Source organism: Geotrypetes seraphini, chromosome 13, assembly GCF_902459505.1.
Source record: "Geotrypetes seraphini chromosome 13, aGeoSer1.1, whole genome shotgun sequence".
NCBI lineage: Eukaryota > Metazoa > Chordata > Amphibia > Gymnophiona > Dermophiidae > Geotrypetes > Geotrypetes seraphini.
In genome coordinates, this window is record NC_047096.1 from 60,443,572 (window position 1) to 60,470,086 (window position 26,515).

Sequence of the window (26,515 nt, forward strand, 5' to 3'; positions counted from 1 at the left end):
AAAGAGTCTCTTTTCTTGTGTGATTTAAAAAAAAAAAAAAATTTTTTTTGTGTGTCAATGAAATCTCTCCAGCTGCGCTTCCAGCCCAGAGGTTCAAGTCCCCGGCGCAGGGTGTCATCGACTGGTCCTCTCGCCACGTGACTTGACAGGAGCTGGGGAGGGGAGGGCTGAATCTCGCCTCCAACTCGACTAGCGGAGGGACTTTGCCGCTGGGCTCCCCTGATTGGCTGAGGGGACGGCCCAGCTCTCTCCCACTCGGAGAAGCCAGGCTGGGGTGGTCCCCACCTCTCCGGGGCGCAGGATGGTATATAAGAGCTGCCCAGAGAGAGCAGAGTCAGTAGGAAGTTTCTGCTGGGGTCTGGATTGCAATTACACCCATCCCGTGCATGACTGGACTCTAAAAGAACCAACGGGCCCCCAAAGAGTCTACATGCCTAGTAACTAGTCATGTTCAGCTTTGTGGATACTCGGTTTCTGCTCTTGCTAGCAGCCACAGTCCTACTGGTTAGAGGTCAAGAGGAAGAGGAGGCGGAGGAAGGTAAGAGCAAGCTGCTTCTCTTCACATGCATATTGATCATTGTTGGGGATTTAAGGACCCCCCCCCCCCCGAAAGTTTCTGATGTATGCATATTTTAGGTTATTGAGGTCTAGGACAAACTTAGCAAAGTTTCTCCAGAGTTTGGGCTTTCTTTGGGCATTAATACAAGTTTGTGGCAGGGGTTGAAATCTTTGCAGAATGACTTAAGGGTAGGGGGAAGTCACCGCCTGGATGATGGTTGTAAGATCTTGAGCAAGTTGTGTTTGCAAAAACCATGGCCAGTGAGTGCAAAGCAAAGCTTTAAAAAGGAGACAGAGATGACAAAAGACAGCCAAGTGCAAAGGAAAAAAATGGGTGTGTTGCTGTCCCTTGGGGCTTCCAAGTTGCATCGACTGGAAACTCTTTGCTGGATTCGGGAGGGGCGAGGGGATGAAGAAGGGGGGGGGGGGGCTGAGAGCCAGTGATGAATGCCAGGATGACACACGAATGTACCATTACAAAAAACATTTGGAGGCTGGGGGGGGAAGGGGGGAGAAAGATATTAAAAGCCAAGGAAAGATAATAAAAGTCAAGGGAAAAGGAGGCAGCAGGGGAGTCAAGGAGACATCTGCTAAAGCCATCAGAAAAGAATTAGAAATGTCTAAAGTACAAGTCTAGACTCTGCCACTGACACTATGGATGCAGGAAACCTAAATTATCGTTTGGGTCTAGTATTGGTGATCAGTTAGACAATAGCGCCACCTAGAGGAGGAAAGGGGGATGGCGCTGATTGGTTTTTGTAGACTTCTAAATGTCCTTGGGCTCAAGTTTAAGTCCCAAACTTTGGCAATTTAAATCCTAAAATTCTTTGTTTTCACTACGATTTTGATTTGGATTTTTAACAGTCCACTGGGACTGCTGATGGCTTCAAACGGATGCCATAAGGCAATAACGGAAAAAGTTCCCTTTGACTAAATTCATGGGGCTACTTCTCCATTCATAATTAAACACTTATGCCACGTTGTTTCATCACTTTGCTTTGGAAGACTGGGTATCAATATAGAAAAGAACATTTACTTGTCGTTTTTAAAGTTTATGATAATAGAATTCAATCCACCGTTATAAAATGACTTTTAAAATATCTTGGAGTTGTGTTAATTGCACAGTTAAACATTCTTCCTACTGTATTCTGAGTTATAGGAGCATTGTAAATATTACTAATATGTTTATAATATGTGCTTAAAGAGGATAGATGATATTGATTCTTGTCCTTAGCGTGACTCGTCCCACCTAAGCTTGGACAACCTTGGGTCCCTATCCATTCTCTAAGGTTCCCTTTGCTTTCTCCAAGAATCCCTCCCTCCCACTAGTTTAGACAGGAGCTCCAGCTCACATCTGTAAATCTCAGGTTACCTTCCAAACCAGAGCGCTGCAGCAAAATCCCTCCCTCTACCCTTCACCTATAGGAATTCCATCTGTAAAAGCTGTAGGATTTATTGAGCTTGGCTTATGTTCCATCAAGCTGAGTTTGTGCTAACTAATGTCTAAATTCCAAGTCAGTGTAGAGATTGGTAGTGGGGCTTGCGGGCAACTTTTCTTCTGTCAGAGATCTTGGTTGATTCTGGGAACAGTTCTGGCTGCTTTTTAACGTGGAGGCGGGCAAAGCAGCGCTGAGCCTTAGATACCTGCGGCAGATCACCCTCGTTTTGCTTCTGCCGCTAACGAGGGGGATCAGTACTTCACAAGGTGTGGCAAGGTGTCAGGGGAAGTCACAGCTTACCCGTCTGTGTCTCAACCCCCTTTTCTTCTTGTCTAGTTGAATATGGAGACGAATGCAACTATGCCGGCGAGATCCGCCAACACAAGGATATATGGAAAACCGAAGACTGTAGGGTCTGCGTTTGCGACAACGGCAAAATAGTCTGTGACTATGTGATGTGCGAAGATGTAAAATGCCCCAATTCTGTAAAACTTCCTGGAGAATGCTGCAAAACTTGCCCAAGCTCTGGTACTGTAAACAGTCTTCTTGGGGGGGGAAGGGGGGGAAGGAAGGGGTTGAGGGATGGAAGAGGAAGGAAGGCTGGAAACTAGGGCCATGTCAGCACTAGTATTTCAGGTGTACTGGGGCCACTAATGCCCACTACAGACCCTTGTTTACAAATAACATTTATTCAAATAACATTTATTCAAAGCATTCAGGTACTTTTAAGTATTTCTCCCTATGTGTCCCAGCAGGCTCACATTCTAATTATGATACCTGCCCTTGCCCAGGGTCACAAGGAGTCACAAGGATTGAACCCACTAGCTCAGGGTGTTAAACCAGGGGATCTAACCACTAGGCCCCTCCTCCACTCCACCTTTTTTTCCCTTTTAAGATGTTTCGAAATGTGGATGTCCTGCCGTCGTATAGTGGTTTACAATTAATAATTTATAAAACAATAAATTATGCCAATGCAAACGCTAAAATTATGGTAACCCAACCACAGTTAGTGCAGGACATTCCAACCCCACAAATCCTCTGTTTCATATCAACTTGCAAAGCTGGTAAACCTCAGCACCAGGAGCTTTTTTTACTCCTAGTGATGAAGAGCTTGCTCTAGCGATGGCCAGTGTACTCTTAAGGCTGCTTCCTTCTACAAGACAAAACTGACCCAGGATCCAGCCCTTCCAGAATCCCAGAAGCTTCCCCTAAAGCAGTGGTTCTCAGCTCGGTCCTGGACTAGCCCCCTTGCCGGTCAGGTCTTCCGGATATCCACAATGAATATGCATGAAAGAAATTTGCATCTAATGAAGGAACCTGTGTGTGCAAATCAAGTTTATGCATATTCACTGTGGATATCCTGAAATCTCCAGGACTGAGTTGGGCAACACTGCCCTAAATCAATCCTTAAAAAGCATCTGGATGTTTTCATTAAGGGGCCCTTGTACGAAAACATACGGAGCGCTCATAGAATTTGCCCACACTAAATGCCACACACCTATTTGATGCCTCTGGGCCACTTGGCACTTAGCATGTTCTAATGTCTACTAGCACAGTGTTTCTGAACTCGGCCCCTTGCCAGTCAGGTTTTCAGGATATCCACAATGAATTTGCATAAACTTGATTTGCACACACAGCCTCCATTGTATGCAAATTTCTTTCATGCATATTCATATATGGATATCCTGACAACCTGACTGGCTGGGTTGGGAACCACTACTCCAAGCTTTAGAAAAAGGGCCTCTTATTTATTTAATTTTTCTTCTATGAACTTTGTTTAAAATTACTTTAGGTCCCTATAAACAGAGGATGCGATGGCAGATATGACCATAAGGCCCGTTGAGTTGGCCCAAGAATGTCCACATGGAAAAATCCTTAGTTAATGTGGCCCAATTATGTGGTTTTCTTATTTCTAGTTTTGATCCCTTGAAACATTTTTTTTCTGCCAGACTTGTGTCTTTCAAACTGTTCAAATGGTTCAGTGGTACCGTCTTTGTCGCACCTGCATGAGGCAGATGGGACATAATATACGATGGTTTTAGTAAAGAATGTTTATGGGATGAAGACAAATGCTAGATTTTTCAAAGCCTTGTTTTGTTTTCCTGTAATCCTATTTGCAGAGGACAAGTTTGTCAGTAGAAAAGTCTGATATAGGACTCCTTACACCTTTTTGCCTCATGTGTGATCTGTTTAGGCCTTTCTTTTCTCTAATCTTACATTTTTACATATTTTGTCCACAGATATGCAATATCCAGAAGCAACTGGAGCAGAGGTACATGAGCTAATGCATTTTGAAGTCCAGTCTTTATTTTAATGTTCCTTTAGAAAATATTTTTATTTACAAAGTGCCTTTTTAATTCATTATTTTACATCTGTCTATAGGGTCCCAAGGGAGAGACTGGCCCCAGGGGAGAAAGGGTAGGTATCTATTCAGATCTGTTCCCACCAAGCAATGTCTGGTTCAAGTGTAGCTCCATTTACAATATTCCTCGTGAGTCCTGGTGTTTGACAGACATGTGCTGCCTTCTGTCTTTCAGGGACTTCCTGGCCCACCTGGGAGAGATGGCAACCCTGGAATGCCTGGTCCCCCTGGCCCCCCTGGCCCTCCCGGCCTTGGCGGAGTGAGTTTTGTTTTAAAATAATCTTCAAATAAACAGAAAGCGTACCCTTTTTCTTCTGTCTTTTCTGGTTGATAAGAAAGACTCCATGGTAACCGACATGTTTTCTTTGCTCTACAGAACTTCGCTCCTCAATATGGCTATGAAGGTGAAAAATCTGGTGGCGTCTCCATTCCTGGCCCTATGGTAAGCCTTTCAAGTCTCTTCAGAGCAAATGTTGGAGCTGGTGTGGGAAGGAGCCTGATAAGATGGAGAGGTAGGAAGTAGATACACAGCTAGGAAGAACTGGAGGGAAGAAGTTCCATCAACTTTAGTTGGCTTGGCATCATGTAAATCCCATTTCACCAACAGCAGGAACATCAAAGATTTTAATAACTGAATAAATTAAGCCTTTCTTGGCCATGACAAGGTGTTTTTAGAAATCTCTGTACAATGCATTGTGAGCTTAAGAGATCATTGAAGACAATGGAAGAGGCTTTGTGCAAACCATAGACCTTGGTGAAGGCGTATACACAAGAGTATAGCTGAGGGAAAATATCATCGAGCTTTTGGCAAGGGTTGTGCTTTCACCCATTAGTAGAATTAAGCCCTCAGGACCTTGGCACTGAATGGTAAGGTCATGAGAAATTAAGTAAACAAGATGGCAGCTACCCAGTAGTTATTCCTTCAGAAGAAACAAATTTCTGCTCTCTGGTAGATAGGCCTTGGATATCAAAGATGACTGCTGTGAGCTTTCAGAGGAAATGAGGTGATTGCTTTCTGATTGATAGGCCTGAACAGTAAACAAGATGGCTGCTGCCTGATAGCTACAGTAAGCCTGGACAAGAAGTCAGAATGCTGATGCATAGCGTGCAGTAAGCCTAGGTGGAAGCAAGATATTTGCTACTTAAAAATTAATCTCTTAGTACAACTAATTTATGCTATGGTTTCTTATTTTGCAGGGTCCAATGGGTCCCCGTGGTCCTCCTGGCCCTTCTGGTTCACCTGTAAGTGATTCTTTGTCTTCTGCATAAGTAACCCGCAAATTATTCTGTCTGCAAATATTTTTCAAAAATGTATTATTCCATAAATAAATAAATAAATATTATTTAAACCTTTGATGAAACACCTGATAGAAGACCCCAATTTTGCTATAAATAATATTTGTCATGCGATCATATAAATATATGTTTTTTTTTGTATGTAAATGATCATTTTAAAGGGAGTGAGTCAGTGGAGCTTAGACCTATGGGTAAATACCCTGCAGAAGCTAGAACAGCAATCTTCTGTGTTTCCAATGTATAATGTACCCAACAAGATGAATACCCAAGGCATCATTAACTTTGGGGGGTTTTTTTTGTCTCTCCTCAATTTTTTAGGGCCCTCAAGGCTTTCAAGGTCCACCTGGTGAGCCTGGCGAGCCTGGTGCTGCTGTAAGTAATCCCCAAGATTTTTTTTCCATCTTCTTTGCTTAGCTGAATCACAGGCACAGTGGTGTGTGGCATCCACCACTCTTCCAAACATGGTTAAGAACATAAGAATTGCCGCTGCTGGGTCAGACCAGTGGTCCATCATGCCCAGCAGTCCGCTCACGCGGTGGCCGTCTGGTCTAAGACCAGCGCCATAACCGAGACAAGCCCTATCAGCGTATGTCCTTGTTCAGCAGGAACTTGTCTATCTTTGTCTTGAATCCCTGAAGGGTGTTTTCCCCTATGACAGACTCTGGAAGAGCGTTCAAGTTTTCCACCACTCTCTGGGTGAAGAACTTCCTTACGTTCATACAGAATCTATCCCCTTTCAATTTTAGAGAGTGCCCTCTCGTTCTCCCTATCTTGAAGAGGGTGAACAACCTGTCCTTATCTACTAAGTCTATTCCCTTCAGTACCTTGAATGTTTCGATCATGTCCCCTCTCAATCTCCTCTGTTTAAGGGAGAAGAGGCCCAGTTTCTTTGATCTTTCGCTGGTTCCCTGTAGATTTCCAGCCCCAGGGTAGAAACTCTCAGGGGACCAGTGGTTCATTAGTACCTGATAGCAAACCTCAAGGTTTTTCCGTTTTCATGGAGATTCTCACTGCTTGTTTGAAAGCACTTCTCCTTAATATAAACATGCTTTTCTTTATTCTAGGGTCCCTTGGGTTCCCGTGGTCCCGCTGGTCCACCCGGCAAGAATGGAGATGATGTAAGTAAGCTCTGAAAACTAGAAATATCTCTTTAAATGCACACACATATACATATGGGCAATTGAGGTAGAAGATGTTTTCTGCAATATTCAAAGTCACTTGTATGTTTAGAGGGCAGTTCCATAACTGGGCATTTTGTACAAGCCTATTGTATGAAGAAAAATGGACACCTATATTCCTTTATAGGGTACTCGCTTAACCAGCTGCCAACATGCCTACCATTTAAGTGCGATGGCTTGCCAACCATAAAGCCAGTGTACATGTAAGCACCTAAGTGCCACAGCTACCCAACTAAGTTACACACGCAACCTGGAGCCCCCTCCTATGCCCCGCCTATGCCCCGCCCTCTGTGTACACCCTATTGCAAATTCATGCTATGTAAGTTAAGTGGGTATATGCATTTACATGTAAGTACACCCATAGGTCCATTTTCTCTATATGGTGCCAAAAAAAGCACTTAGCGCCATTCTGTAAAAGTTGCACATACCTTATAGATCTGCGCACAGGAAAACCAAGCCTAAATATTTGTGCCCAACTTCTGCGTAGATCGAGCGCATTCATTAACAAGTGCAGCTAAGTTATAGGAAGGCCAAAGCTCCCCCTTCCCCAGCCATTCACTTATGAACACCTTCTACAGAAAGCAATATCAAGTCTATATAAAAAAATGTCCTCTTCTGTAAATTATAATTAAAACAAACTTTCATTCCCTTAACGGGACCTCAGCGATGTCACCTTAAGCGGCTCAATATTTCATCGCCACCCGGCATTTATACATCATATCGTCACATATTTTCACTTTGAATTTCAACTACTTTTAGTAAATTCAGCTTATCTTTAGTCAATCCAAGTTGGTCAAGGGACTACTCTGCCGACAGGAATCATGTTTCTCCTAGCCGCTGTATCAAGGTCTGTTCCCGGTTCACCATGCCATTGCCGTCCTCTGTGACCCTGTTAAGAGAATTAAAGTTTGTTCCTATTATAATTTACATAAGAGGACCTCCCCTGGCAATGCCATTCACGTACCACTTTATGAAATGCGCCTACCAAGTTCGTCACTCAGCTTCTAATTCGTATCAGTTTTGAGGTTTTAATTGCTAATTATCATCACTGATTAATCTTATTGAGCAATTAAGTCGTGCTTGCAAATCGACTGTGTACATCGATACAACGATTTGCGAGCACAACTTAAGGCACCATATACAGAATTTGGGGGTTAATGCATACAGAAGTGTGAGCCCCTAGTTCAGTGGTCTTCATTAATTTTTAAGCTAGAGCCATTTTAGATTCTAATGAGCTGAAGGAGAGCCTACAAATATCCATGACACTGCTGACCAGTGGGTGTCAATGATGTTCGTCCCCACCAGTCCGCATTCAGACTTCATTGGATGCATCCTCAAGGTTGTGAGCGTTTCCCAAATGCATTCTCTTTTGTCTGCTGAGAAATGTCTGTGCTTTAAGCATGCAGCCATTCCCCTCATCCACTTTCCTCTTTCTGCCCTGCGCCTGGATAGAGAGGCAAAGTAAGCAAGAAACCCCCCCCCCCCCCCAGAAAAGACAATGGGAGCCACCCCAGCAGTCTCTTGGGGTTGCCATTGGTGCCCGGGCCTTGCATTGAACACTGCCCTAATTTATAGAACTGCTCCTTACTGCTGACATCTGAACACATAAGCGCCTTATCCATGAATTTTAGCAGGTCCTCTGCCCACTGTGGCACTGTCTGCTTAGAGCAGGGGTAGGCAATTCCGGTCCTCGAGAGCCGGAGCCAGGTCAGGTTTTCAGAATATCCATAATAAATATGCATGAGATAGATTTGCATCTCAAGGAGGCAGTGCATGCCAATCCATCTCATACATATTCATGGTGGAGATGCTGAAAACCTGACCTGGCTCCGGCTCTCGAGGACCGGAATTGCCTACCCCTGGTCTAGAATGAGGCTTCTTCACCCAGCTCTACGGATAGTGGTGATGTTCAGTCTCTATCTCTAAAGCTATGCAGGGCAGAAAAGATGCCAGTCCTAACTTCTACTCCTTTGCCCTAATGGGGTCATGCAATATAACAGGGGTCTCAAAGTCCCTCCTTGAGGGCTGCAATCCAGTCGGTTTTTCAGGATTTCCCCAATGAATATGCATGAGATCTATGTGCATGCACTGCTTTCAATGCATATTCCTTGGGGAAATCCTGAAAACCCGACTGGATTGCGGCCCTCAAGGAGGGACTTTGAGATCCCTGCAATATAACCAGCATCAACTCGCTCCTGTCCTAAAAGTAACCATTCATCAATCTTACTGTGAATTATCACATGCAAGTTCTTATTGTGAATCGCAACAAATACTAGCGGACAATAGTGGGATACACGACCCATATGATATGATTTGCTGTATGGATAGTGACTATAGCTGGTGCAGGTGAGTGCTGTATATGTATATTCACTGCTGCTCTGTATGTAGATCGCAGTGTTGAGTATACGGCGAGTCGAAACATTGGCCAGTGTTCTAAAACACAATGCCTACCTCAGCCCATTATTTTCATAAACTCTACAGATACAGGCTAGACGTTGACTCCATGGTGAACATAGAAAGCACTGATTGACAGTAGCCCACATAGAATTAGCCATTTTAAACATGTTTTTAGTTTAAGCAGTAGGGTTTGGCTTCTGCTTCTCAAAAGCTAAGGCTAAAGCTATGTCTCTTCTCTCTGTTCAAAAGGGTGAAGCTGGAAAACCCGGACGTCCTGGCGAGCGTGGTGCCTCTGGTCCTCAGGTGAGTTGCCCCTTATTGCCCCTTTGAACGGTCCAACTACCAGGGCTGACGCTAGGTGAAAGTCAATGGGGTGTGTTGGTGGGGAAGGTAAGGGAGGCCTAGATGGAAATTAGCCACCTTGGCCTTGAATTCAGCCTTGGACTGTAGTTGAAATGAGACTGTTGATTTTCAGACACTTGTATTTAAGGCTCTCAGACCTAGGAGCCCAGGGTCAATATGACAGTTGACTGTATTGTAGCCTAGTCCTTTCTGTTTCTCTAAGAACAAGTTAGAGTTATCCAGAGCAAACTTTGGAGCAGCAAGCTGAGAAGCAGGGATCTATGGCTAAAATCTCACTGCTGCTCCATATGACTTTTCTCTCCATGATCTCAAGTTCAAACATAGGGGCCCTTTTACTGACGTTTAGGGCATGCTAACAGATATTAGTGCTGTCTTCAATTTTATACCTATGAGCCACGTGGCACTTATACTGTAAGGCCTCTGAGGAAGGAACCCACCAACGTAATTGCGTTTCTAACTCACCTTCAACTCAAATTTGTAAAACTAAACAGTCCCACAAAAATCCAGATCCACCTATTAACTTCCAGTTAACTTCCTCCATGCCAGTAACTGATTGCATTGCTATGTTCCCCTGATGAGAACAGTTTCTATTTGCCCTTAAGAGAGAAGGATTAGCCTAATGGTTGGAGCATTGGACTCGACATTCTGAGATGCTACAGTGCCCCTTCTTTTCTTGGGCAAGTCACTTAACCCTCCTTTGTGTCCAGTACAAGATTAGACTGTAAGTCCTCCAGGGAAATACATTATGCACCTGAATATAACTCAACTTGAGCTGCAACTACAAAAGGTCTGAGAAAAATCCAAAATAAATAAATTAGGCCTTTTGTTCTTTTCCGTCATCAGTAAGCTCCCTGTTTCATCATATGGGCAACCGATTCCTTATTTCTTTTCCAGTTGTAAACAGTTCCTTTCATTTTCAATTGCCAACGTACTTTAATGGGTCTTAAAATTTCTCTCCTTTCCTTCCCTTCTTTTTAGGGCGCTCGAGGTCAACCTGGAACTGCTGGTCTCCCCGGCCTGAAGGGTCACAGAGTACGTTTGCATAACACTTTTAATTCAAGTTTGAACTGATAACAGTAATATTTATCCTTTAGGTAGAATGGCAGACATCTTGTCTTCTCAACCAAAAGATGGATGCTAATCTCTTTCTTGTCTCTCCTTTATAGGGTTTCAATGGTCTTGATGGTGCTAAGGGTGACAGTGGTCCAGCCGGTCCTAAGGTACAGTAGTTCATTTTTTGTTGAAGGTGGGGCATTACTCATTTGGATCACAACCAACACGTCTCCTCTGAGCCATGGCAAAATATATTGACTCTCGTTGCTTTTTTATTCTTTGTATTTAGGGTGAAGCTGGTAGCTCTGGTGAAAATGGCGCTCCTGGACAAGTGGTAAATAATCTAGCTTTTTTGAGGGGCTTCTGGGAAAGGAGAGGAAGTCAAATGGTTCTGGGGAGCAAGAGTAAAGCAGCAAGGGAAGACAAAATGACAACAGCATTAAGACAATGAGAAAACATAGCTTATAAGAAGTGTACGTGTGTTTGACTGTTTTTTGTATGTATGTGTAGATATAGAGAGAGAGAGTGTGAAAAAAGTTTCAAGTTTATTTAGTCTTGATATACCGCTTTAATTACCAAAACGGTATACCTTTGTACAAAATTTAAAATTTAAAAAAAATATAATATATATAAACAAAGAAAAGACAGGTTATACGGTCAATACAGACAAAATATGCTAGAAAAGGGGAATGGGTGGGATGCATTGCATGAAAAGAAAGAGAAATGGGAAAAACGAGAGGGAAACAGGGATTATCTGATGTCTGGCCATTGTCTTGAGTCTCATGAACAATTAACCCTAGGGAATAGATCTCGAAGGCATCTTTAAAGAGAAAGGTTTTAAGGCTAGACCTGAAATTGTTGAAGTTAGTTGAAGTGAGCTTTGACGGCGATTCCAGTAGATGGAACCTAAGCACCCTACCAGGCAGGGCTCTGGGTTTCTGGCCCAGAAATATCTACGAAAAAGGACCATTTAAATTAAATGATTGATTTATGGAGCATGGATGGTTGGGCAGACTGGATGGACCACTCGGGTTTTTTATCTGCCGTTATTTACTATGTTAGTTTCCTGTCTCAGGGACAAAGGGAGGGCATTCCACAAAGGATGTAAGGAGGCATATTTCCAAAGCACTCAGAGTACTTTGTATATTTGAAAATGAGCCCCTTAGTGTTAGACTCAGCCAGAGCTACAACATAGTCTGGAGAAGTTTGGTCTCAGAGCCAACGGAAAAGTTAGGAGTGAATATTTGTGTGGGTGAGGGCTGGGGCAGGGCAACTGAAGAGGCCTGGCTTTTTCTACCATCCTGCAATCATTAAGCATGTCTCCTGTCTTCTCTATAGGGTCCTCGTGGTCTTTCTGGCGAGAGAGGTCGTCCCGGTCCTTCTGGCCCTGCTGTGAGTATTGACATTACCACTTTCCTTCCGGGTCAGCGCCAGCCATGGCCTGAACTCATCCAGCACAACGCCAGGGGTTTTTTCTAATCATTTCTGCATGTGGTAAATGTATTTATATATGAAGATTTATTTACCGTTTTTTGAAGAAATTCACCCAGGGCAGTATACAGCAAGAATAAGCGAAACATAGGCAATAGACAATTACAGCAGTAAAAATATTCAATAACAGTAAAGGGCGACTAAAAGGCGATCAAGATAATATATATATAGCCAGTGTGTAAACCGCATAGTTTTATGCAGTATATAAATTGCTAAATAAATAAATCTTAAAGAATAGTATGTTACTTACAACGTCAACACAATGCATATCATAACATGTAGGGTTACCGTATGGCTCCGGAAAAAGAAGGACGGATTGAGACATCCGGGTTTTACTTCCATTGCATTCAATGGAAGTTAAACCCGGATATCCGAATCTGTCCTCCTTTTTCCGGAGCCATACGGTAACCCTAAAAGCATGGGATATGAACAGATGTTTCTGAGACTAACTTCAACGTCTCCTCTTCTCCCTAGGGTGGTCGTGGTAATGATGGTGCTCCCGGTGCTGCTGGACCCGCAGTAAGTATCTTTCTGCGATGTCTTTCTACACTCCGTTGACCTCCAATGCCCTCCGCGTTCTAGCTTGATTCTTTGAAGTCGGTGCTTCCCCATGTGAGCAGCAAACACAGATGGGAGTTTCCAGCCTATTCCAGGAGAGGCTTGCACGTAGAATTTTTAAGACACGGCCGCCTGGTGGTGCTGCTTTGTCAGGAGGGGGGGAAGGGTGGGACAGAGAGAAGACAGATTCAAGAGAAGTCATGAAGGATATAAACAGTTAGGGTTACTATATGGCGCCAGAAAAAAAAAGAGGATGGATTGAGATACCTGAATTTTACTTCCATTGAAAGCAATGGAAGTAAGGAGGACGGATAGACATGTTGGTTTTATTTCTGTTGATAGCAATGGAAGTAAAAGGAGGATGTCTCAATCCATCCTCCTTTTTCTGGAGCCATATTGTAACCCTATAAACAGCCATAAGTAAGAATGAACCACTACTGTTCTCCAAGGAACATCGTATGGAGCAAAAGCAGACAGGAGCCAGGAATTAGGACACTTGGGTGAAGATGAGGTATCCCAGTTAGTTTAGGGGAAAAGCTATGGCAAATATTAGTTATCTTTAGTGAAGGTCATGAATATATGCCCTCATAGCTGAACACCTTTGATGTCAACATCATAGGCCTGCCTCCTCCCCCAAAGGGGGGGGGGTCAGGATAAGGGGAATGTCATATCCCTCCTTCTCTAACCTTGTCTTTAAGTAACTTTATTTACATATAATCGATAAACCACTTTTTTGATGTTAGCCCCTAAGGCTCTTGGGAGCTGCTTCGAAAACTAAAGATTTGCTTTCATTCTGTCACTTTTCACACTGATCCTTTTGAAATGACTATTCTAATATTTCTGTGATATATTTTTTTTTTCCCCCCAATTTCTTTTTCTCCTTTAGGGACCCACCGGCCCATCTGGACCCCCTGGCTTCCCCGGTGCTGTCGGTCCTAAGGTGAGTGCATTTCAGAAGTTTTAATTACATGTGATTCAAGAAACACAGAAATTCTCTTCATAGTAGCTGCCATTCCAGTAGGGAGACCCCTTAACTTCATACTCCTGGCCCTGTTAACCTAAAACTGAGATACTGCTCTGCTAATGCACCTCAGTCCTGCCTGCAGCACCCTCTTTTCCAGCACTGAGATCCTCCCCTGCCCCCAGAACTCGGCTAGAACACCCCCCCCCCCCTCATATTATAGCACTGTGTCCTCTCTGCCAGCTATTTGTTTATCTCAGTCCTCCTCTGAAGTTTTAATTCTGTACACAACCAAAAAGAACAGGGCAACCGAGGTACGTCTTCAGATCGAATCTTCAAAGGAGGATGTGTAGACACTCCACGCTAGTCCTTGTTTGAGTGGTTATTACGTAGGATACGACCCAACAAGGATCCAAGTTTCGGCAACACAGGTTCATCAGGGGTAAACAATTATAGCATCAGTGCAGCCTTTAAAAAAGGCTCGTTTGTAATAAGGCGCTGCTAGAGTCACCTCCCTGGCGTCTTCACTCTGAATTGCGCCAGAAACAGGGTTACATCATATGTAATAAATTAGCGTGGCGTGTCTACACGTCTTGCTTTGAAGAATTGATCTGAAAAGTCATCTCAATTGCCCTGTTCGTTTTGGCTGTTTGCCATCTTTATAGGGCTGTTTTCTCTCTTTTTGCTTTCGAGTGGACCTCATTTTTGCAGGGTACCACCTAGGTACATCTACCTACCTAGAGGATTGATCAGTGAATCTTCTGCCTTCAGGGTGCTGTCAGTTTAACTCATTCATACAAGGCGTTACCAGTGAACTTCCATCCCAGTAGCACTATCCTGCCTTAGATGTCTCCTGAGCAAAGCCTTACTAGTGAAAATGAAATGATCCTTTTGGCCTTTCTGTGGTGAAAAGGGTTAAAGTGAAATAGATAGTTACGATAGCCAGTTAAGGATCCCGGATGTTGCTACTCCTGGCCCTCAGTAATGTGAAAGCACACATTAGCCTGACAAAAAGAGAACACAATCACTGATCATTTAACACAGGGCTGCCCAAGTCCGTCCTCGAGATCTACTGGCAGGCCAGGTTTTCAGGATATCCACAATGAATATGGATGAGAGAGAGATGTGCATACCAAGAAGGCAGTGCAGGCAAATCTCTCTCATGCATATTCATTGTGGATATCCTGAAAACCTGGCCTGCCAGGAGATCTCTTGGGCAGCCCTGCTTTAAGAGATTTAATTTCTGGTGGGTGAGATACTGTTGCAAGACCAAACTCATTTTATTATTAGCCAATGGCCACAGTCAGGCTTCATTGAAAGGATGCTGGCTGCTTTCTCCATCTCCTCTGGGGAGTGCGTGGCGCAGAGGTTAGAGCTACAGCCCCAGCACCCTGGGATTGTGGGTTCAAATCCCACACTTCTCCTTGTGACCCTGGGCAAGTCACTTAATCCCCAAAAATATACCAACTCTATTTTTTTCAAGTTGTTAAAACACAAAAATTTTTATGGTAATTGTGCACCAAAATCTTTTATGTTACAAGGAGAAAAAGCTTTTTACCAACGAGACCAGTTGGTATATTTTTTGGCATTAGAACTGAACCTCCTCTCTTGCATATATTTTGATTGAACAAGTCACTTAATCCCCCAGATACATTAGATAGCATGTGAGCCCGCCAGGACAGATAGGGGAAAATGTTTGAGTACCTGAATAATTTGTAATCCACACTGAATTGTAGGATATGCAGAATATAAATTTTTTTAAAAAAATCACTGGCAACTAATTCCATTGCACAATACGGGATCTTTCTTCCAGCCCTCATAGAATGTTGTTTCCGAGAATCTAGTTATTTATGTGAACCCCTTGTCTCATTCGTAGTAAACATCTGCTGTCCGTTACCCTATTTTATTGGATTGCAAAGCAGCAATGGTTGGCTCACAGATTCAGAAAGCCTGCCTCCTCAAAGAGGCTTTTGCAGAGATCCAGCCCATCAAACCAAAGACAAGTAGCCTTCTCTGAAGATGCCACACTCATGTTTGCCTTTATTCTTCCTCTTCTTGCATAGGGTGATGCTGGTCCCCAAGGATCTCGTGGTTCTGAAGGTCCTCAGGGTATTCGCGGTGAGCCTGGTGCCCCTGGTCCTGCTGGTGCTTCTGGTCCCGGTGTAAGTTCAATCTGCGTTTCCTACCTGACTTTCTGCCGTTGACAGATGGAACCAAAACAACTGTAGTTGACCAATGTTGCTCTTCTCCTTTACTCTAGGGTAACCCTGGAACTGATGGTCAACCTGGTGGTAAAGGTGGTGTTGTAAGTATCTCTCATAGACCTGTGGTTGAGTCTACTTCCTCGGCAGTAGGCAGTTGTTCCCTGTTCCTTACAGTCTCCCTTTTTCCTGCTATAGGGTGCTCCTGGCATTGCTGGCGCTCCTGGTTTCCCTGGCGCTCGAGGTACTCCTGGACCCCAAGGCCCTTCTGGTGCTCCCGGTGCCAAGGGTAACAATGTAAGTGGCGTTAAAAAATTGATCTTTTCTGGTCATGGCTGCTCGGCTGTTTCTCAACAATTCTGATAGACTAGTGATATAAGTTGGACTTCACACAGTTGTACTCTGAATTCAGTGGACCTGTAGGAGTGATATTATATGGTTTATTTCACTTTAGGCCATAAATACACATGCTCTGCCTTGTGTTTGCCAATTCCCCTGATCGTGGAAGGGTACGGACATAAATCTGAATACCCATAAAACCGGGGATATGAAAGGCAGGTCCCCTACCCTTACCTACATATGCCTGCATTCCCGCCATAGGCACCAACATTTCAAAATGACTGGATGTGTAAACAAGTGTCCCTCCCTGGACTCTTGCTCGGTATTGGGGATATTCAGCGCCCGTGGGTGATTCCGAGAACAGAACATGTTATGAACTTAACATTCTCCAATTACAGAGCTCCATTTACAAAGCCACGGTAGAGGTTTGTACCGCGGGCCAGTGAGGTAAATGCTCTGACGTTCATAGGAATTCTACGAGCATCGGAGCATTTACCTCGCCAGCAATAATGTTTTCACAAATACGTGTGTTTAATAAAGTGGAAAGCTGTTCTGTTTAATCTGTTTCACAAGTACATTTGTTTAATAAAGTGAGGGCTGATGTGGCAAGTATTTTTGCTAATGACCCAAAGCAGGAGGAAGAGCTTGGATGATTTGTCTTCCATTATTGAAATGTGTTGGCTATGATTAGTATATGAGTGAAAGACATTGGAACAACTGGCGATGTTACATTTTAAACAACTTTTCTTTTGTCTTCTTACATTTAGGGTGAACCTGGATCCCAAGGTCACAAGGGTGAGCCTGGAGCTAAAGGTGAACCTGTAAGTGCCACAGTGCAATGATACCAGTTTATGAAAGCTGTACCATAGTTTTTGCCTGTGATTGGCTACTAATACTGTGCTTCTTATCTCTTTCTCCCTACCCCACTCAGGGCCCTGCTGGTGTTCAAGGTCCTCCAGGTCCCCATGGTGAAGAAGGCAAAAGAGGTTCCCGGGGTGAGGCTGGCCCTGCTGGCCCACCCGGACCTGCTGGCGAGCGTGTAAGTAGCCCTTTGGTTCTTCCAGTTGCCAGGGTTCCAGAAATCGCTGGAGAACCCATAGTGTGCTGCAGAACGTGTAATAATAATAATAACAGTTTATATACCGCAATACCGCAATAGGGAGAACTTGCTGGCAAAGACAAAATTCACAGCCAGAAGATTGAAGTCAATAAGATTTGTGACTGTCTTGGATATCGCACCACTGCTGATACTCATCTTTAATTCTTTTTTTCTGTGATTTTCAATCACAGGGTGGTCCTGGCGGCCGTGGTTTCCCTGGATCTGATGGTGCTGCTGGCCCTAAGGTATGTCTTTAGGTCTTCTATATTAGATGAGAAAATTAATTGAATGGTCACAGTGATCCTGCTTTTGCAAGCTCTTGAGAACTCAGGATCTCTGAGACCTTCTTGGGAAAAGCAAAATGGCAGAGGCAGTTTTTTATCTGTAACATGGGAAGTGCTTCTGAAGCTAGTTTTCTCTTACAAAACGTGTCTTGTTAGAGAGTCTTATAAGAAAGCCAAGTCTTGCTTTTGGCTTCTTCAAATTCAAGAGAGTCTCTGTATCTCTGGTGACCTTGCCTTAGATATGGTGATATAACGCAGTGCCCCAATACAAGTGTTGGTGTTCAAGTATGAGCAGGGTTATAAGCATACCATCACATGACATAAAAACACACCAGGCCATAATAAAGACTGGTGTGACAGTGTTAATTTATGTATCTAACCAGCAGATAAAGACTTGTTGTGTCATCCATACTGCTGAGTCCTACTATATGAAACTACATGGGCTGCCCATAACCGCAAGGATCAAATTTAAATTAGGCATCGCTGTCTTTAAGATCCTGACAGGAAATGCCCCTGACTACCTAACAGAGTTGGCTATCCTACTCCAGGGTGCCTCCAACAGATATTCTACCAGAAAACTTTTCCATTTAAAATTCCCAGCATGCAACAATATAAAGTCTACCAGGCAAATCACCTCATCCATCCAATATCAATTAGCAGATTGCTGGAACCAACTACCACTCACACATTCTATCCTGTGACCACTATCTCAGGTTCAGAAAACTTTTAAAAGCATTTCTGTACCAAGACAGGGAGCCAGCCCAGAAATAACTGAAATGGTACTTGTAAAAGCCCATTTGTCCAGTGCAACTCTTAGGACATAATGATAAGCCAAAGATGACCTATTTAAACTTGTAACTATGACTGTATTATTAACTACTGATCTACCTGTACTAGCAACCTTATTGAATGTCCATGTCAAACCATCCATTGTAACTTCCTGGATAACTTACCCAACCTCTTGTAATGTAATCCGACCTTGAATTGAATAGGTAAAGGCAGAACAGAAAACCTGATTAACATAGCATAACATAACATCCTCATTGCTTGGATATATCCCAAATACCTATATATAGGCTTGACCACTTGTAGGAGATCTTTCTTAATTAAGTCACTTTTTGTTTGCTTTCACTGGTTTTTTTCACCCTGAATGGATGAACTGTAGAATTCATCACCCACCATCACTTCTTAATGTCAAATGTTGTAATAACCTAGACAGAAAAGATGTAACCTGAGCGCCAGCCTCCTAGCTCCCCGTGGCCTTGGGCTGAACAATGTCCAGCCACCTCCAACTTGTTGGCATTCACCCGGTCATTTTCGAAGGGGGTGGGGGGGGCTGCAGCTTGCTGGTTCCCAACTGGCCATTTCATGACCTGCCATATTGATTGGCCACGCCTCTTTTCTCTGTTACTTTTATCGTTTCACCCCTCCACTTGCCTCTGCTCTTGAGGAAATGAAGGGTGTCTTTCCAGCTTGTGCATTTGCTGTGGAACTTAGTTCCTTATTATAGGACAAAGCACTGCATCACCATTCTGGCGCCATATATTCCAGTGCATTCACTACTGGAGAAAGCCTCCAATGACCCCCCACTGCAAAACCCAGCATTGTAGTGTATTATGGCCACTCAGCATGAACCATGATGATGCCTGGACTCTACCGTTGTGCAAGACTGACTTCCTGTGTTCTTTCCTTCCCTAGGGTGCCCCTGGTGAGCGTGGTGGACCTGGATCTGCTGGTCCTAAGGGATCTCCTGGTGAAGCTGGTCGCCCCGGTGAGCCCGGCCTTCCCGGTGCCAAGGTGAGTGCAAACTACTTCTGAAGCTCCAAGGTACAGCCATGCGTAGTGCGGTGAGTGCGAATCTGGTATGGAGAGGGTGATGGATGCCTGGAATGCGCTCCCAAGAGAGGTGGTGGAGATGAAAATGGTAACAGAGTTCGAAAAAGCATGGGATGAACACAGAGGATCTAGAATCAGAAAATAATATTAAATATTGAACTAAGGCCAGTATTAGGCAGACTTGCACGGTCTATGTCTGTTTATGGCCGTTTGGGGGAGGATGGGCTGGGGACGGCTTCAATGGCTGGGAGGGTGTAGATGGGCTGGAGTAGGTTTTAACGGAGATTTCGGCAGTTGGAACCCAAGCACAGTACCGGGTAGAGCTTTGGATTCTTGCCCAAAAATAGCTATGAAGAAAAAATTTAAAAAATTTAAATTGAATCAGATTGGGCAGACTGGATGGACCATTGGGTCTTTATCTGCCGTTATCTACTATGTTACTATGGTAATGATCTAAGAAGAGACAGGACAGAGTGGAAGCCCAGCTACAAAGCAAGAGTTGGAGTGTATGAATGGACAGACAAAATCTAGATATACATTATGGTAGCTGATCCTGGAAATCACTGAGTTTATTCCAGCTCCTCAAATTCTTATTATTCCATCACAGAACAACAAATGAAGATAAATTTAAATGTATTCCTTCTATTTCCACCACATTCAGTAAATTCCTGCCCATCTGATATCATCTACAAACTATCTGTATTCAATCACTAGTTGTGTGTGATTCCTTTCACTGACAACATGCCTTGAATTTTGCCTCTTCTTGCCTCATAGGGTCTGACTGGTAGCCCTGGAAGCCCTGGTCCTGATGGCAAGACTGGCCCCTCTGTAAGTAGTCTTCCTGTCCATAAAGGACTTCCTTTTTAATTATGAACTGCTTTCTGCCTCAGAAGGCTGATAGATAACGTGTGGTTTTCCTTTTAACATCAACAGGGTGCACCTGGACAAGATGGTCGCCCTGGTCCCCCTGGTCCAGCTGGTTCCAGAGGTCAAGCTGGTGTGATGGGTTTCCCTGGCCCCAAGGGTTCTGCGGTGAGTATAACGCGTAGAAGTTTCATTGAGATCAAGTATTCCTTGACACTGTGGTTCAAACACAATTTAGCATTAATAGATGACCCAATTTTAATATAGCCTATTATACCATACGGGTTTCCGTGGCCAAGCTTTGTATGGTTTGATAGTAGTGTTTTAAAGTAGTTCTATAGGTTTCTGATGGTGCATTCCACATCTGCAATGTAGGCCAAGAAAAAAAAATACAGTAGCACATCTCTGAGGAAAAAAGTGGGTTTTACGATCTTTTAGGTATTCTAGAAGATATGACCCATTTTATTTACGTACAATGCATAATTGCTCTGGGGTCCTCTGAAAATACTCCTTTGCCCAGGCCAATCCACCAGAAGTTTTGGTTGAACCATTATCCTACAACTCTGTTGTAGGCCCATTGCTAATGGTACTGGGGATAGAGGATAGCGTAGCAGTTAGAACGTTGCCCTGTGATTCAGGAGAGGCTCTGGGCGTATGAGCTGAAAGCTCCCTGCTACGGCTGCTACTGAGCTGTGTAACCTTGAGCAGATTTTCAAATATCAACCCCCTGGCCATGCTCACAGCTTACCCTTCACACTGGGCCTGTCATAGACTTGTCTCTCAAGGCCCTTCACTTCCTACCCAGCCCAAAGTGTTTGGCACAAGGGTTAGAGCTACAGCTTCATCACCCTGAGGCTGTGGGTTCAAATCCCTCACTGCTCCTTGTGACCCTGGGCAAGTCACTTAATGCCCTCATTGCCCTGGGTACACTAGATAGAGTTTGAGCCCAACGGGACAGAAAGGGGAACATGATAAGTACCTGAATGGAAACCCACTTAGGATATAAGAAGTATATAAATAAAAAATAAATATCCAGGAAAAGCTGGCAAGACCTTCTGAAACAAAACAACCATTTCCCTGGAGAGGCAGCTGAAGGTGAAGTAACACAATAGCACTTTTCTAGCCTTAACTGATTGATATTTATTTTTATGATGATGATTTAGGGTGAAGCTGGTAAAAATGGCGAGAGAGGCGCTGCCGGCCCTGCCGGTCCTACTGTGAGTATTCTTTACCAACTTAATAGCATCTGCTCTCCTGATTTATAATCTGTCATAGATAGATATAGTAACTTCTGATATACAATGGTGATATGTGTATTACTTAATTTTTTCCTTTCTTGAAGATTCTCTGTCAGTTCTGGCATTTTACCTGTTAAGGTTTATGCTTCATGTTTACGTTTTAGTTAAAATTTTGGATATACCGCTCACTTTTATCAGGCCCAAGCAGTTTACAATTCTAAAAATATCCATTAATTCTTTAAACAGTTAAGAACTCCATCCAGAAATAGGGAAGAGCTACTCATCCAAGCCAAGGTCACATTCCCTTGAACATCCCTTCTAAGATATTTCTCTAGAAAGACAAGATAGTCCTCTGTATACTGATAATCACAAGCCAAAAACCCGCTTGAAGGGATGCCTTTTCACCAATGCCCTAAACTTCTTGTAATTAACTTCCCCATGTATTTGTCAGGATATATTGTTCCAGGGTGTTAGGTCAAGTCAGAAAAATGCCCTGTCCCTTGTGGTTGACAAGTGCTCCTTAGAGAGAAGTAGCATTGACAGTCTATAATCCTATAAATTTAACCGAATGGTTTGTGCGGTGGCTGGGGAAACATGGTTCAAATCCTACTGCAGTTCCATGTGACCTTGGGCAAGTCACTTAACTCTCCATTATCCCAGGTACAAAATAAGTCCTTGTATATAAACCACTTTGATTGTAATCAGAGAAAGTTGGGAAATCAAGTCCCCTTTAATTTATTAAAAGTTATTTTATTCACTCATAGATGGCAGAGTAAGAAGAAGTGATGCAAATAAGTAAACATATGGAATAGCAAAACATATTCAATCAATCACGTATCCAATCAAGCAATATAAAATTCGCCTCATAGGCCACAATTAATTTTTTTTTAAAATCTTTATTCATTTTAAAACCAGCATAAAGTGCAACATATTATCAATCAATTAACTCAATAGACAGCACAATTAATTGACACCAAGAATGATAGAGAATAAAATAAAATATAAAAATGCAGACCATAAACATTAAGAATCCAATATTCGGTCAAGTACTGAACACATAAATTAACATGTATATAAATTATCCAAATAACTTTGTGCGCCTTTTCAGGAATCCTGTCCATTTAAGTCTTAGATTGAAATTAATAATGATAATAATAATAATAACTTTATTTTTTTTATACCGCAATACCTTACGGTTCAGAGCACTTTGCAACAAGAAAAGCTGTGAAAGCACAGAGAAGTTAGATCAAAACAGGTTATAATAAAAACAAATTTGTCAAATAAATAGGTTTTCAATGGTCTTCTAAAAGTTTGATATGAGAGGGAATTCAAAATCAGATCGCTTAAACTCCTAGTCCATTTCCCTGCTTGGAAAGATAAAGTCCTATCGAGAAATCTTTTATAGATACAGCCTTTCAAAGATGGGGGGAAAAAACCCAAGAGGGTACCATGTGTGCGGCGATTAATTTCTGATAAATCAGAATGATTTAGGAGATAGTTTGGAGCAAGGCCTAACAATGCACTTATTCTTTGGAGTCTTCCACTCAGCGTTCACAATTTAGTGAAAGAAAATTAAATGCCCTGTACAGATGAATCAGACTCCATTGCAGAGGTGTTTAAATCAAGTGATGTGAGAAAAGAAATACAGTGTTGGCAGTGCTTCTAAGGTGCATCTGTAGGAAGCCTTTGAACTGCCTTTATCAACTCTGGGAATTCCCAGGCCCAAGAAGAGCTGGATTTACAGGGTCTGTTAAAACTGCTGTGAAACGCACCGTACTCCATAAAATCTAATCTCATGAAGACAATTTTTTAAAGAATGTCTCCTGCTGCTAACCTTTCTGAATGAGCCCTCTAGTTTAACAGAGTAGAATCAGCAAGGTTTCAATTGAAGGCTTAATACGACTACCTCATCTCTTAATATCTTTCACTTTTGTCTTTATACCACCCTACATCCTTTGTCATCTGGGGCACATCAGGCTCCCATTATTTTCTCTTCACCTCTCTTCTATTGTCTGTGACAAATAGGCCAACAATCTGTGTGACCTCCTAGACAGAAGGGGGCACTCTCCAAATTGTATCTCCAGGATGACCCAACATAGGACACCAGAAGAGCACCAGCTCTCTTACAGAGGCCATGAGTTCTACTTTAGACATAGCACAACGCTGAAATCATCATGCCATTATACTGACTCTCTATCTAGTTGTATTAGTAATCTGTATATCTATTGGAAGAATATTTGATGTCTCTTAACAAATTCTCTGTTGTTTCTCTGCAGGGAGCTACTGGTAAAGATGGTGAGGCTGGTGCTCAAGGTCCTTCTGGTCCTGCTGTAAGTATAGACTTCTGTTTGACATGACACAGCGTACGTTATTGATTAGTTGATGAAATGAAATCTGATTGGATTCATATGTTTCCTTGGGCAGGGTCCTGCTGGTGAGAGAGGTGAACCCGGCCCCAGTGGTGGTCCTGGATTCCAGGTATGTCAAAAGAAAAAATAGCTGGTAAAATGAACATAAAATATAAGAAGATTTTTCTCAATTAAAAGTGAACTTTGTCACTTAGCTTTTCTCTTCCATATTTTCTCTTCTTATAGGGTCTGCCCGGACCTCCTGGCCCTGCTGGTGAATCTGGCAAAAGCGGTGAACAGGTGAGTGCCAAGGAGGCTTTGTACAGATTACTCTAAAAGCCAAAATCTGAAAGAGAGAGCAGGTTAGTTAGCAACTGCAAACAAGGCATTCTCAACATGGATGAAAATTGTGACCATCTATATTAGGTCCATTGTAACTTAAGCCTGCCCCACACCCTAGAAATACTAGGGTAGGAACTGTAGCAAATTGAGCTCATGGGGATAATGTTGATGAGAAGCCATCAATGTTGAAAATGAAGCAGACATCTTATGTTCTCCTTGCATGAGTCTAGCCAACTGAGTGAGATCTGACAGTTTATGTGAATACTCTCAGCAATGAAATCAGTGAACCAAGACCTTTGTAAGAGAGAAAGGTCTAGGGCAGGGGTCGGCAACCTTTGTACAGCAAAGAGCCAATTTATCCAAGAGCCAGTTTATCCAAAATATTTGACCCAGATTTTCAAAGAACCGCAAGGTATAGCTTCTCCCCCCTTCAGCCCCAACCCCATGATTCCCGCCCCTCGGGCCTACTGAGGTACTTAGTGGTCCAGCAGGAGTCTTTGTGGGAGGAGTGCGGCCCTCTCGCTCCTGTTTCCTCATAGTTGCCTTCTAAACTGGCTGCTGTGACCTCTCACAGCAGCTGAAGGTACTACAGGAAATGCCGTGAGTAGCTGTGAAAAGGCAACCACGAGGAGGCATGTGCGAGAGGACCGCACTCCTACCACAAAGACCCCTGCTGGACAACCGGATATCTCGGTAGGCCTGTGGGGGGGGGGTATCGTGGGGTTGGGAGGGAAATTAAAGGGTTGGGACCTGGAGAGCTGCAGCCACATGCAAGAAGAGCTCGCAAGCCTCAGGTTGTCGACCCCTGGTCTAGTGTTTCAGCCAGTCAATGTACTCAACATTGAAAAGAATATTCCATTTGACCTACAGTAATGCAGAATGATAAACTTAGTTATCCAAAGATCTTCTCTTCTCTAATCTCTTCTCTCTTTCTCTTCTTCCTCTAAAATATCATTGCTTTGATGTTATATGAACACAACCACAACCCCTCCTCTTTGCCCTTCCTATGACCCTTCCCCCTGACCCTCCTTATCCCACTGGAACTTCTTTCCTGCCTCAACATGTCTCCTTCCTCCTCGTCCATCTCTGATTCTCTCAGTTCTTGCTTTCTTTCCTCCGTGTAGTTCCCCTGCTTTCCCCAAGCCTGTCTTTCTCCCTGTCCTGTATTCTCATAGCTTTCTCTTGATTTCTCAATCCAGTCTCCTTCCTCGGACACTGTTGTTCAGGGAAAATGTTTTCTTGTGACATTTATACATCTCTACATCTTCTTTAATAGAATGTCTCTTCCTCCTTTTCCTTAACAGGGTGCTCCTGGTGATGCTGGTGGTCCAGGTCCTGCTGGCGCAAGAGTAAGTCAACACCGCTGTTATATATAGTACCTCATTTTTATTTTTGCATACAGTTAGTTTGAGACTCTTCCTCCCACTCTGTTTGCTCATAATCTGTTCCCTTCTATTTCCACCTCTTCAGGGCGAGAGAGGTTTCCCTGGTGAACGTGGTGCTCAAGGACCTTCTGGCCCCCACGGTCCTCGTGGTTCTAATGGATCTCCTGGTAACGATGGTGCTAAGGTAGGATCTTTCTCCAGCTTCTCCCATCTTTATCTTCATTGAATTGAATAAGTGACAGATAGACAGATAGGTGAGCAAAGATCACTGGTTGTCTTGCAACTGGTTCCATATCTGATAAAGATGGTGGTCTCTGAAGGAAATCTAGCATTCTGTGGTATAGAGGGAAGCAGCAACTCTGATTAGACATTGCTTGCATTTCTCCCTTCTCCCCCAAAAAACTAAACTAAAAACGTTTAGTTTAAGCAAGTTAAAGATATATAGCTGTGGTTTCCTTGTCTGATTTTTGGACTTTGATCCTTGATTTTACACGTTTCTCCTTGGAGCACCCATGGAGGAACCATGTCTGACTCAGAAGTGTAGAGGGAACAGCAAGTGTCTAGCCAATGGACTCAACACTGCAAGCAGGATTTCCATACTATGTGTAACTTTCATCACATGCTGCCCAATATTCAGAGCTATTTAACAGCCTAAACTCTAATATTCAGCATGAGATGGCCACTGAATATTAGCGCTTAGTGGCTAATGGATAGCCAATTAGTTCACAAAATTCAGACCGCTGACCAGCTAAGTTTGGCAGTCAAATCGGGCCACTTAAACAGGTAGTCTATCTGTGGCCGTTATAATCTTTTTGCACTGAATATCAACATGGCCAGCTCAGTTTTTAGCGGCTAAAAATAAACTGGATATTCAATGCCAGTCACCCAAAATGGTCTGGCATTGAATATCCAGGCTCAGTGCT

General features: G+C 43.3%; 1 protein-coding gene across 2 annotated transcripts in view; it reads left to right on the plus strand.

The window, feature by feature from the left end:
- Nucleotides 1-327: 327 nt before the first annotated feature.
- LOC117347204 (collagen alpha-1(I) chain) overlaps nucleotides 328-26,515 on the plus strand; it is a 40,607-nt gene continuing 14,419 nt past the window's right edge. The window contains exons 1-31 of one of the 2 annotated variants that reach the window (XM_033917797.1): nucleotides 328-538; nucleotides 2,334-2,525; nucleotides 4,238-4,269; nucleotides 4,380-4,415; nucleotides 4,535-4,618; nucleotides 4,736-4,801; nucleotides 5,557-5,601; nucleotides 5,974-6,027; nucleotides 6,720-6,773; nucleotides 9,480-9,533; nucleotides 10,572-10,625; nucleotides 10,760-10,813; nucleotides 10,936-10,980; nucleotides 11,985-12,038; nucleotides 12,612-12,656; nucleotides 13,582-13,635; nucleotides 15,720-15,818; nucleotides 15,917-15,961; nucleotides 16,056-16,154; nucleotides 16,964-17,017; nucleotides 17,128-17,235; nucleotides 17,487-17,540; nucleotides 19,278-19,376; nucleotides 20,190-20,243; nucleotides 20,349-20,447; nucleotides 21,443-21,496; nucleotides 23,794-23,847; nucleotides 23,942-23,995; nucleotides 24,112-24,165; nucleotides 25,512-25,556; nucleotides 25,678-25,776. In XM_033917797.1, the coding sequence (XP_033773688.1) occupies nucleotides 448-538; nucleotides 2,334-2,525; nucleotides 4,238-4,269; nucleotides 4,380-4,415; nucleotides 4,535-4,618; nucleotides 4,736-4,801; nucleotides 5,557-5,601; nucleotides 5,974-6,027; nucleotides 6,720-6,773; nucleotides 9,480-9,533; nucleotides 10,572-10,625; nucleotides 10,760-10,813; nucleotides 10,936-10,980; nucleotides 11,985-12,038; nucleotides 12,612-12,656; nucleotides 13,582-13,635; nucleotides 15,720-15,818; nucleotides 15,917-15,961; nucleotides 16,056-16,154; nucleotides 16,964-17,017; nucleotides 17,128-17,235; nucleotides 17,487-17,540; nucleotides 19,278-19,376; nucleotides 20,190-20,243; nucleotides 20,349-20,447; nucleotides 21,443-21,496; nucleotides 23,794-23,847; nucleotides 23,942-23,995; nucleotides 24,112-24,165; nucleotides 25,512-25,556; nucleotides 25,678-25,776 (2,085 nt within the window). In that variant the 5' untranslated portion in view covers nucleotides 328-447. The remainder of the gene's footprint in view (nucleotides 539-2,333; nucleotides 2,526-4,237; nucleotides 4,270-4,379; nucleotides 4,416-4,534; nucleotides 4,619-4,735; nucleotides 4,802-5,556; nucleotides 5,602-5,973; nucleotides 6,028-6,719; nucleotides 6,774-9,479; nucleotides 9,534-10,571; nucleotides 10,626-10,759; nucleotides 10,814-10,935; nucleotides 10,981-11,984; nucleotides 12,039-12,611; nucleotides 12,657-13,581; nucleotides 13,636-15,719; nucleotides 15,819-15,916; nucleotides 15,962-16,055; nucleotides 16,155-16,963; nucleotides 17,018-17,127; nucleotides 17,236-17,486; nucleotides 17,541-19,277; nucleotides 19,377-20,189; nucleotides 20,244-20,348; nucleotides 20,448-21,442; nucleotides 21,497-23,793; nucleotides 23,848-23,941; nucleotides 23,996-24,111; nucleotides 24,166-25,511; nucleotides 25,557-25,677; nucleotides 25,777-26,515) is intronic. The other variant, XM_033917799.1, reaches the window with a different exon arrangement.